We start from the raw sequence: 13,048 nt of genomic DNA, 5'->3' as shown, positions 1-13,048 counted from the left end.
TGATCCTATGCCTATTTATGATGATTTATATTCCAGCTCTGCACAGGGATAGCAAATTTGTGCTTCTTTGGCTCTTCTGTTGTCTTACTGAGTTCAGAATCATATCTGTACCTGATCTGTCTTCTTTTCTAAATCCATTTAGGAGCAAATTCACTAAAGCCTGGGAGAAACAGGGACCCGTACAATATATCCTCCAATTCACCAAATCAGTAGCATATTGCTTTCTATTCAGCCCTCTGGGAGAAGAGCACTTTCCACCTAGATGTTTAGAAGATTTGCCTCTTAAAAAAGAATAATTGTTTACAAGCTAAGAAGCATCTCTTAGGTTTCTGCCCAGTAGCTTGAATGACTCTTGTTCAGCTATATATTGGAGTTTCAGTCAGTTTCATTTCAGAATGAAATGAAAGAGCTTAGTCAGATGGGTCAGTTTGGTGACCATATAAATGTATTTAAAATATGTTTAACAGTAATCTTTAGCATTTGTATTTCCTTACAGAGTTCATGGGGACACAATGCCCATGTAGATTAATGCATTCAGTAATTATGTCCTAAATTATCTTACTGTTTCCCTAGACTATAAAACAACATATGGAAGAAATATTTTTCAAGAGCAGGCTTAGAAAGTTTGGTTCTTGTTTCATGTTACCTGTAAAATCAACACATTTTCACAACTTTAAATAGCAAAAAAAACTTGATAAATATAAATTTAATTTAAATATGTGGGTGCTTTAGTTTTCAGGGACAGCGCTGTGACATTGCAGGATTGTTAGTTCCTGGGAACTGAAATAATTCCTGGGAATTATTTAGTTCTTGAATAAATATAGTATAGTACAACTGAAATGCATGTATAGGTCTATTGAAAATGGTTATTTACAAGTACTACTACTGAAGAGATTAGGTCTTCCCTACAGCCACTGTCCGTTCTTTTTCCTTTGGCCAGGCAGTATTTTCCTATTTCTTTTTAAATAAATCATGCCCTCCATGTAAAAAAAAAAAGGAGAAATTACAAAGATTTCCCAAGGATATATGAGTGAAACTGTCAGCAGTCCCTAGCAGTAGTAGAGTAGTTAGCTCTGATGTTTCTGTCTTTGCATTGCTTTTCTCTGAGAGTGCCTCTAGGACTTGGGAGTTAGAAGTATAAAAAACAAGTATAAACAAGTATGTTTAACAAGAACATACACGACAAGTTTTATTGTGCTATAGTTAAATGGTTTAATTCTTCCTAGTGGTCCAAGGAACTGGAAGGTCTAAGTCAATTCCCATTAAGGTAAGAGAAGGCAAAAATGCTTTTAGTAATGCTGGTGTTACTTTGCTGTGAAAAGCACTGGCATTTAGTGAATATGAATTTAATTGCACTTAAAAGATTTGGGCTCATTTTAATTCCTTGTCAGTTATGAACTAAAGCTGTAGATCTCACAATTCTAAATAATCAGTATCATTATCTGAAAATTAATGGTGTTTGGAAGACATTGCACTGCAATTACCATACATAGTTCCAAGGGCTTAAGACTGTCTCCTAAGCCCAAGTTCTCAGACGGGGTAGATCTGACAAGGATTACAAATGTGCTGTCTCCCTTGGGCTGGAAGGATGCAGATACTTCCAGTATCTTCCATGGATGGCTAGTTCTGCTAAACTGTAGAACCTCCAGGAGTGCAATTAGGTAATCTCCTAAATTTGCTGGTTTGGATGCCCTCAGAGTGGTCAGCTAGAGCTAATCTTTAGTAAATTACTAAATAAATCAACATCTTAAACTAGTGCAAGACAAAACACTGAGGACTTGGTGATATTGAGACCTTTGTAGCACAAAACATGGATGGATGCTTATTTTCTCTGTAATATGGCCTTTCTGTTTAAACAGTTCTGTGAAGCTGTAAAATCCAGTTACCCATCTGAGCTGAGTCTTTCCAGTAATGTGTGTGCTTTTGTAGCACACAAACAAACTACACAGACAAAGTAGAGGGTTTCTAATGCACTCTGAAGGCAGCAAGGTCTATAAAAGTTCAGTTACCTTTATAGGTTACTGGTGGGGTGACTATGCACTTTGCAGGTCTCTGAAGACTTACTGAACAAGGCTAACATCACTTCCCAGCAGCTAGCACTTCAGTCTTATTTGAGGCTACTGATGAGTCCTGGAAACATCCAGAAAGTAATTGATTACATCCCTCTGTCTCAGGAAAGCATGCCATCACTTGCTCTAAGCCTAGCACCAAATTTCAGTAACTGTTATAAATAATAGTAATGTTAAAAGAGTACAACATTAACCTGATGCTACTGGACTTTGCTACAGGCTCTTAAAATCAGAATAAACTTTATTTGCTGTAGTCGAAAGTAATGGAGTGGCACAGAGCGGAAGAGAATAGAATAGAATAGGATAAGATAGAACAGAATTGGAAGGGACCTGCAGTGGTCATCTAGTTGACAAATTCAGGGCTGGCCAACAGTTACAGTGCATTGTTAAGGGCATTGTCCAAATGCCTCACAAATACTGACAAGCTTGGGGCATTCACAATCTCCCCAGGAAGTCTGTTTGAATATTCTCTTGGTAAAGAAACACATCCTAAAGTTCAGTGTGAAACCTCCTTTGATCCCATTCTGAACCATTTTGACGCATCCCTGAATCCTAGTTGGAAGGGATCAGCAGCTCCTCAGGAAGCTGTATAGAGCAATGAGTTTAACCCTCAGCCTACTATTCTCCAAGCCAAAGTTCTCAGCCCCACTTCACAAGCCATGCCTTCCAGGCTATTCCTCAGCTTCGCTGGCCTCCTCTGAATGCATTCAAGGACCTTCACATCCTTCTGAAATTGTGGGGTTCAGACCTGCACAGAATACTCTAAAAGGGGCTTAGCAAAGCTGAGTATGTCGAGATAACCACCTCCTTTGTCTGGCTGGTTATGCTGTATTTGAGGTATTCCAGGATGCAGTTTGGCCGCACAGCTGCCCAGATACATGGCTGAGTCACACTTACCTTAATTTTAGCCAGCACTCACAGGTTGCTCTCTGCAGGGCTGCTCTCCAGCCACTTCACTCCCATTTTACATTTACCCCTGGTCTTTCTTAATCCCCAGTGCAGAATCCAGTATTTCACCTTCTTAAATTTCATCCCATTAATCATAGCTCTGATCTATCCAGATGCATCTGCAAGGCCTTTGGTCTCTCAAGAGGGTTAACAGCAGCTCCCAGTTTGGTATCATCAGCAAACATGCTCATGGAATACTTAAATCCTATATGCACATTGTTCTTAAATATATTGAACAGAATTGGTCCTAGGACTGAGCCCTGTGGAACAGTACTGTTGACTGGCCACCAGCCAGATATAACCCAGTTAATTACAACTGAGCACCCCTGGGCTGTGGAGATGTGCTGCTTCAACTGGAATTGCCTGTCAGAGAGAAGGCAGCATGAAAATTACTCTACTACTGATACACTTTCATTAGTCTTAGACAAAAATCAATTTATGATAAACTAAATTGATTTAACTGAGTGTTTTGGTATTTTTCTTACACTAGACTTAAGTTACTCTTCCCAAAAGGAAGATACTGATGGACCACCCACACAGACTGGCATTAATATCCTAGATCCAGTTTTCCCTGTTCAAGGAATTAAATTGTTGCTGTTTTCTATCAATATCAATATTTTCTTTGTAGTCTACTTACATATTTCCTCAAGATTTTTGTTTTCTAATATTCTAAATATTCTTGGAATTTGTGAGTGACTAATTTCCAATTCTCTTCAAGTCTTTACTGCTGAGCTCTCAAGTTTCCTGCATATGTATTATTATAGATGCAAATTGAGTATAAATCTGGGGGATTTTTTTTTAAGGTGAAAGTTTTCAAGTGTTGCTCCATCCTCTTTGATGATATCATTCAGCTCTACTTGGGAAACCAAGCCTGTTTATGAGGTCACTTTGAGTTTTAAATTGAAATGACAGTATGCTTAATTGTCCCTTTTTTGCTCATCATTGAGGAACTTGAAACTAAATTATTAAGTATCTTACAAGATTTGCAGTGCACTAGTAGGTCAAATTCCAAATGAGTTGGAGAGGCATTCTCCCAAAGACAAGTAGACTGAATGTTAGTTTGTAGGTGAGTGAAACTGAAGTTTCAAGTTAAAAATGAAAAATTAAAGCAGACATATTGATGACTCTGGAAAGGAAGATTTCTTTCTCAAATTGTGAAGGCCGTCTCACTTCAGTATTTATATTTCTATTGTGTACTGAAGGGATGAGTAAGAAGCATTTTTATTACACCATTGTGAAATTTGCAATTTTGCATGAATTGATTTTGTACCTCGAATGAGTTATCCCATGAACTTAACGTTTCCACCTTTCTTCTACTTTTTGCTCTCACTTGACAGAACAGGAAAATTATTCCTGTTGTATAGTCTGATGCCATGAATGTCCTTTTTATAATTTAATTATATAAATAACCAAGACTAGTGTGTTTTACAGTACATTTCCTTAAGCAAACTAGATGGAATGCTTTTTAATAACCCTATAGCCATTTAATGATTTTTATACTTGCCGTTTGAGGACAGTTTGGATATAGATATAGAATTACTTAAAGTATTGCATATAAATTAAACATTAAAAAGGTAGCTACAACCAGGCTAAGCAGCTCAGTTATAATCTTTGGTTATGCAGTTACTGCCTCAAGGATACTTCATCCACTTCATATCATATGTCCTTCTTTTGAAAGATGATCAGTGGGTTCAAGTAACATTTCAGCACAGAGGAAATTGCATAATTTATAGACTTTCCAAAATGAAAAACAGGAAACGAGTTTCATTGAATTAAGTCTTCCACTCCTTTTTTTTTTTCTTTTCTGCTCTTACAGATTGGAACATTGAAGGACTACTACCACTTCTACCATAGTAAAACAATTAAAAGGTCAGTTCTCTCAAGTAGAGGTACCCACAGCTTCATTTCAATGGAACCAAAGGTAAGAAAATCCATGCATGTGTCTGAGGAAAAAGCCTTTGCATTTTTTATATGAAATACTATACCAGGCGAAGTTCACCTGAATGGCATATAGCATTACAAGTATTACCCTATCTGTTTTCTACGGTTCTACTTCTCATTAAAACAAAGTGAAGAAGATACCCATGGTATTAAGTATGTGCTATTCTTGGAACATAAGGTCAACCATTATTCCTGAATGAGTAGTTGAATTTTGATAATGCACTCATTACTGTGTTACGCTTCTCTGTAAAGTTGTAAGATTTATGTCTGCAGATCCCTTCTGTGAAGCAACCAGCTTTAAAAATAAAAATGGGCAATGTGGTATATTACAATGTTAAGAGGAAAATTGCTCTTGCTTTTTTTCTTCTCCTGGTCTAGGTCTATGAGGGATTAAAAAGTGTACTCTTTTCTGTGATCTCTTTTCTGTGATCCTTTTGGTTTCACTGATCGTAATGTTAAGATCTGTGTGAAAAATGGTGCCATTTCTTTGTAGCATACACTATAATAGGTAACTGTCAACACAATTTAATTACTGGTTTATAATTAAGTATAATATCCTCATGTATCCTACCCACAACACACTTTTGTTTGAATCCTTTAATTTCAATGATGAGTAGCTTATTCACTGACTGGAGAATTGGATTGCCTCTTTTTTTTTTTTTTAGAAAAAAAAGTTTGGTGAAGATCCCATTAGCTTTTTTTATGCTGTTCATGCAATGCAGTCTTGCCAACAAGCCCCCGGGCCCCTGGTGTGGTAATAACAGAGTCAAGCTTTTATAAATTATTGGATGATGAATGTTCTCTGTGAAGGATTTGTCAGGTTTTACTTAACAAATCATTCATGAGAAGTAAAAGTTACTGGTGAAAGAGTTTGAACACTGTACAAATTGAGCATCATATAGGAATACTTCTGCCATCTGGAAAACTGTGTTTAGGTCTGAAGTTCCTCTTGAGGATGGGACAAGACCTGGAATGTACACAAAAAACTGTGTTCAATCCTCTGTTGACAAGGGTGAACTGCTTAACCCTTTGAGAGCACTGCTGAGCAGTGTATACTGGGGGTTAGTATAAAAGTGATCGGGGCCCAAGTCTCTGGTCCCATAAGTACTGAGACCCACTCTTCAAACAACAAGCACTGCACGTAGAATAGGTAAGATGCAAAAGGAAGGGAAAGTTCACTTCTGTATCAGTCCATGCTCTTTCTGTATGCACAGAGGTGGAGGGATTGACACACGAATGCACAAGTTCCCATGCATGTACCACCCTAAACTGTGGTGTTATGCCCAGCTCCCAGATACACCATCTGCACCTCTGGCAGGTCATCTAGACTACTTTGTCCAGAATAGTGAGAGACAATAAAGGCAGAACACAGCCGAAAATCAAAATTAAAATTTATTTATTATGTTGTTTAGGTCTTGTCTCCAATCTATGCTGCTGGTATAGAATTTCTAAATTTCTGAACCATTGTTACATATCACTTCAATATTGAAAAGCTGTAGTGAGGGTTGTACTCAACCCTGTTAATGATTCTGTACCCAAAGAGAAGCTGATGGTCTAATAACTGGATGTTGCAAGAAGTGTTTGTATGATTCACTTTGTGACTGCTTTACTGAACCTGGGTTTTGGAATTCTTATGTGGCTGCAGATGTGTCAATAAATGGACATGAATTTGTAGCATAAAGACCATGTTGTCCTTGGTGTGTATAACATTTAATGAGTATTAAAGCAGACTGGCAATTTAATTACTGTATATAAGCTGTTTTTTTTAAAACAAAATATTTAATGTTAAATAAGACACATTGCATTGCTGTGAGAATTTGAAAGGACCACATGCTACTATATGTATGAGTGGAATGGTATCTAATGCCAATATTTGCTGCAGATTAGCATGACCATGCAGTCAGCATGGGTATTTGGGAACAAAGCAACACTGAGGTTTGTTTACAAATAACTTAATGGTAATTCGCTTAGGCTGAAAAAGCTCTCCCTGTTATGTGTACATGGAATTAAACTGTTCTGTGTTGCTTCAGACATGGATCACTAATTTGCTTCTTTACAAAATTTTTAAGTATGGAATTCTGACTGAGTGACAATTTTTTATGTAAATAGCCTGCATATAATGGAAGAAATGATGAAATTTGACATTTCTAAGATATTGTCAGTGATTTCATTGTGTGAATGCACAATGAAAGATGTAAAACTCATAGAAAATCTTGTTATTGTGGATTTAAATGAATGAATTGCTTTGAAAATCTTTTGTTAGATTTTCTTCTTCTGGAAAAGCCTCTTGACACTGTTATAAACAATATGAATAGATGCAACAGGGAACATAATAACTAGATGTGCTACTTAGTGCTGTGGTCTAGTCGATAAGATGAGGGTTGATCAAATGTTGGACTTGATGATCTTCGAGGTGTTTGTCATCCTATATCATTCTGTGATAAACTGAAGACATGTGGATTGCACATTTTGACACTTTCCCCAGCATTAGCCTGCATTAACCTCATATCATCCCTGTTTAGAAAAAAGGTAAAGGATGTGCAGTATAACACAGTTTTGTCAATTGTCATCCACATCCTTACCTAGCAATGCTACTTGTAGTCATTCAGCGAAGAAAAAGATTAAACATAATCTTCTTATGCATAAGAATGGCTGTAATTTCCTTAAATAGATTGTAATGGAGAAAATTTGAAACATAACTTTAGTCATCTTTCTCAGACAGTGAATAGTTATGTGGTGTTTTGCATGTCCTAATGGGAAAACGTAGAAGTGGAAGAAGTCTGTGGATTTAAAGCAGAGATCAAAGCCAACTGAATGAAATCTATTTACAAAGATTTCTGGTCTCCCCAGCTTATGTGCTGTTTGTGGTTATCTTTGGCAGGGGTCAATGAGAGCACCACACCATGAATCAAGGTTTTTTTAGCTTTAGAATTTGCTCTGCAAAGTTACTTTGGTTGATACTACAATTCATGAAACAATGGGAGTAGGAGCAAAAAAAAAAGTGGGAAGATGTACAGATAGTCGAAAGGTATCATGAGGCTTTAATTCAACTATTATATAGTTGAGTGTACTGATGGTAGACTATCTGCTGAAACCACATTATAATAGTATTTGCAGGGATGAGAAGAGCTGAGGTATCCCTCTGGGTTTGCTGCACTGGTGAAATGAAGAATCACAAAGTGGGAAACATTGCAAGCAAAGATTGAAACCACAGTCTGAGGCCAGACTTTTCATCAATAAAAACTATGAGGGAAATCAGGTGGAGCTTTTCTATTAGTAAAGTGATTACAATTCCAGTGAAATGTGAGAGTTGAAGTGTCTATAAAAGACAGTAGTACATGTAAATTAAATGGACAGCACAGCTGGAAAAACTATCTTTTTATTCTGAACTATTGTATAAAATGAGGAGTTTTTAGTGAGGTGCTGTGATAATGTAATTGTGACTCTTATGGTAAAAAATATCCCACAGAATAGGTAGAATAAATGATCCTAGAAGACAACAGTTCTTAAGGTAATAGAGGGCAGATATAAGATTGATAATATACTCAGATAGAGTATATTATCTAACTAACTAAAGTTTGTTCCATTTTTCTCATGAGCTCCCTGTGGTCTCCCACCACAGCAGAGATCTGAAAAAGACATCTGGCCCACAGTGATGCTAAAAACCATGTAATTAATAATTTGTGTTCCAGTGAAGTATGATATTAGCTAACTTTGGAGCATTAGTGTTTCTTTATCAATCTCTACTAATATGGTTTCTCATATTTTTCTAACTTCAGTGAATTATGGGTAGGATTATTTGGAGTTTGAATCCTGTTAGATGAGTCACAGAAAGAGAAAGATTTACATTCTCACATAATGAAGAAGTAAGGCTACCTTTACTTACGGAAGATACTTTGCTTGAGCACAATTTTGCAGTAGTGTCATGCCTTTGTCAACCCTACTCCAGGATCAGAATACCTGGGAAAACATTACTCCAGACAGTTATATTTTACACAGCCTGATCTAACCACACACAGTGTGTTGCAGTATGATAGGAGAGAAAGTTGTATCTTTGCCATATCAAGAATATCAGAACTCATGGTATCAGCATATAAAATGCTCGCAAGCATATCTTCGATGACACCAAATTATATGGGCTGTTTTCAGAGGATAGGCAAATAATTAGGAAGCGAGCCTGTTAAAACCCCCAACTAATCTCCAATTCTTTTCCAAAAATTAACAATGAGATTGTCTTTGCCAAGGAGTTCTGTAAAATGACTTGGCAAGTGAAAAATTTGAATCTAATCTTTCTTTTTAATGCATTTGAAATTAAATATATTGAGGGGACAAAACTCCTTTGAGGCAGATGCCAACAACTGATGAAATCATGATGAAATCAGGTGAAATCATGATGAAAGGAAATCTAAATCTATGTAACTGAATATAGTAATATATTTCAAGAAAAACTTCCACATTCCCCAACAGTGAATATTTTCCTTTTCGAAAATTATGTTACACTGAATTTGTACTGGTCATTTTTCTGCTTCTAGTAGAAAACATCAAAAGGTAATTCCACTAGGAAGCTTCAATGACTATTTTTTGTTTCCTTAAGTACAAACACCAAATCAGTTATTAATTAGACATTTATAAAGCTTTTGTTCTTCAGAAATAAGGCTGTCTCATTAGTGTTACAATTAACTTCATTAAATGTTTCTACCTATTGTAAATAAATTAAGAAAAATTACCATTATGTGACAAAATTCGCTGGCTAAAGAACAGATACTTCCTCTTGTAGGAGCAATGGATTTGGCCAGTAGACTGAAAAGAGGAGGCCATATATATTAATGTAGTATTAGTTTTTCACTTTTAGATTACAGTCATCCAAGGTTCATCCTTACACTGATTTTGTATCCTCCGCAGACAGAACACTGTTCCTTGTGCAGAAAAGGAACACCAAATTTTAGATTGCTCTTCTTCACAATGAAGTCCTGGACCAGCTGTCAGATATCCCATTCCAGAACTCAGCAGTCTTTAGGGATTGCGGTACGGTTGCTGTTATGGTCTCTAGATTTCATGGTCAATGAGAAAGATGTTAGCTGACTCTAAAGTGGCAGGCAAGGACTCAACAATCTCTCTCAGAAGTAAATTAGCCTTTCTGGTCAGGAATATTGGAAATCATGCAGATTTAATTTGTCTCCTTGACTTTGATGTATTTGGGGCCTTCTGGTTTTAGAGAGGCAAAAGTAAAAGACCCCACATATATGCAACTGGGCCTTTGCAAGGGACGCATGCTATTAAGAGAAGAAAAAAATTATATATAAACAGCCTGTTCTGAATTTTGCAGACCAACATATATCTTGAACATGGTAAGTCTCAAAGATTTAAAAACATTGGGTGGATTTTAGCTGAATTTTAGTTTAGAACTGTTTAAACCATGGGGGATTTTTCTTTTGAGAAATCACATTCTTTGACCTCTCTGTGCTTGGTGAATTTGGGGTTTGTGGCAGTAGGATTCCTCCACTTTTGTTTTGTAGAGTGTGTTCTGCTTTTCAAATTCATTCCAGCAAACATGTTGAGCAGAGGTTAGGATCAGTGATTATATTTCCAACTATAGCGTAGATCTTGTTACAGAAACTTGTTTAGGAACCTTCAAAAATACATAGAAATATTCTTTAGGAATAATTGAGGGGAAAACTCCCTTCAGGGCATACTTTTACTGTGTAGGGAACAAATAGTTCTGAAATGGTTGTTACACAATGCTACATTCACATAGTAAGATGAAGATTCTAAATGTAGCATACCATTTAAATTTCTAGGGTTTGGGAGCAAAGTGGGGAAAAAAAGTCTTGCACTTCTTCCCTTCACTGTCACAATGTTTTCTTTCACTGTCAATTCACTGACATTTCACTGTCGACCTCAACAAAAACATATTTATGTATCTTAGGAACTAAGTGTAGGGCTCATACATGATAATAGTTACAATTTTCTTGTGCAGACTGCTGGAGCTGGAGTGCTAATCCCAGCAATGGATAAATTCAGAAAAACATCTTACTAGACTTAACTGCATTTAGCATTTGATACCTTATTGTACAAAATAAAAGTACTTAAGATACAGATAATTAGTTACCAATACTTCTTTTGATTCCTTCCTTATATTCTATAAGCATTAGAACAGTCTGGGATATCATAAGTGCAAAGTTGACTGTGTATTAATGAAATAACAAAAACAAGGAGGAAAATAATTTTGTCCCTCCATTGCTTCATCAGAGGACATGTTACTATCACAATCATGGGAAGTTTGGATAAGTTATTTGAGCAGCATGGACTCCAGTATGGTGCTGCACACTATGAGAGTCTTTCGGCTAGCAACTGATTAGAGCAGGGACTAGTAGAGGTTGCAGATGCTTTTGTTGAGAGTGCAAAAGGTATATGCAGCCTGCAGAATAGCTAACTTAATTAGACATCAAGTTGTGTCTTGGTTTTGGTTGGAAGGGAGCTCATCCTCACTCAAAGTGAGACAACTAATGGAGGGACCTACAGTGCAAGTGAAGGCAGGTCACACAGACTTGTGCTGCCTTATTTTGTAAGTTCAAATGCTATTTGAAAGCAAACTCACCAACAAGAAACCCAAGGACAATCCATTTGGAGCCTAAAAACGAAAAGGGTGTTACATTCCTCACACAGTTCAGGAAGACGTAAAGGATTTTGCTCAGCCTTAATGATGGCAAAAGCACTTGAGGTAAATGTGTGGGAAATTCAAAGCCTTAAGACAATTCTTCGCAGCAGTTATAAACATGTACAAGTGGAGGGTTATAGGGAAAGGCATTTTAAGTCCTTAGTCCTTAGATGCTAGTAGGTGTTAGTATTTGAGTTTCTTTACAGTTCCAGTAAAGTAGTGCTTGTTCCTATGTTTTTTAGCAGAAAAGTGCATTTATAAGTGAAAAATGATAGGACAACTAAATGTTTTTAAAAAACCAAGGACAGTTAGTCCTCTTAATTTTAATCTGTATTCTGAGAGCTTGACAGTGAAGACAACAGCTCTGACAGTTGCAGTGGTCTTGTGTTTCACTAAGTGTGCTTAAGCTGTTGTTAAAGTCAGTTTGCAGTGAGAAAGTTAAGAAAGACAGCAAATTGGTGGTTTGGCTACTGGGCTGTAAAATTGCTGGATGTCAGAAAGTGATCACTGAATAGATCCTAGTTTTGAACTAGCATTCTGGAAACAGCTGATCATGCAGGGCCAAATGCCAAAATATCAGCAGGGATAGAGATAGAAATTGAAAGAAAGTACATTTTGGAAAGGCGCATCTTAGAACTGACTGTATAGAAATGTAACAGAACAGTTTCTACACACCATTTTGTGAGGAGATCCAGATTCCTCTGATGCTGATGATATTGGTTGTATTGAAGGTGTTCTTAGAAAAATCAATTAAAGTTCTTTTTTCTCTACTTTGCACTTGGAAAACATTCTGGCAGCAATGTATGCTCCTGACATAATGGATCAAGATTTTTATGCACCTGTCTTCCTGCTTCTGATAGGCAAGACCATTATGTTTAAGTCCAGTGGTTGTTATCTCACTCAAGTATTCTAAATGGTGGACAGCAAGAAATCAGGAGATACATAGATAATTTGTCATACCTGGGGTTATTAACGGGATTTGGGATTAATTGAAGGCAGGAAAAGGGAGCTGGAAAGACATCCCTCCCCAAAACAAAGCAAAAGGATCTCTCCACTACCCAACATGTTTTGTGATCCTTTCTTTTAGGATCCTTTTGGAAAGCCAGTGTCACTGAAAAGCCACTCATCATCCCTGGCTGATCTGTTTTACTCTTAGCAGATCCTCTCCGGCTTTAATGCTTCAGAGGAGGTGCCCAGGAGCTGTGTCCTGTTCGCAGCTGTGCTGCTTGAATGTGTGCAGCCTTCATCATACGACTTTGTTCCTTCCTGCTTCCCGCTGCAAAAGGTGGACAAGGCTGGCAGTTGAATAAAAATTTCTGGAAGTGGCAAATGCACCTCAACTGCTATGTATTTTATTCTGTGGAATTGGTATTTTGGTTTCACACAGAACATTGTTTGAATCCAAGCAACATTTTAGCAGAATGAAACATTT

The 13,048-nt window shown here is 37.0% G+C and overlaps 1 protein-coding gene across 2 annotated transcripts in view; it reads left to right on the top strand.

Annotated features, from left to right (window-relative positions):
- Positions 1–13,048, top strand: part of PCSK5 (proprotein convertase subtilisin/kexin type 5) — a 228,590-nt gene that overhangs the window by 20,457 nt on the left and 195,085 nt on the right. For both annotated transcript variants that reach the window (XM_088054567.1, XM_014259099.2), the window contains exon 2: positions 4,834–4,938. In XM_088054567.1, coding sequence (XP_087910693.1) covers positions 4,834–4,938 — 105 coding nt within the window. The remainder of the gene's footprint in view (positions 1–4,833; positions 4,939–13,048) is intronic.

Source organism: Pseudopodoces humilis, chromosome 4, assembly GCF_049639895.1.
Source record: "Pseudopodoces humilis isolate 2021_Gansu_Grassland_sample_001 chromosome 4, ASM4963989v1, whole genome shotgun sequence".
Taxonomy (NCBI): Eukaryota; Metazoa; Chordata; class Aves; order Passeriformes; family Paridae; genus Pseudopodoces; species Pseudopodoces humilis.
The sequence above is the reverse complement of the archived record's forward strand: the minus strand, read 5'-3'. Positions and strand labels throughout refer to the sequence as shown.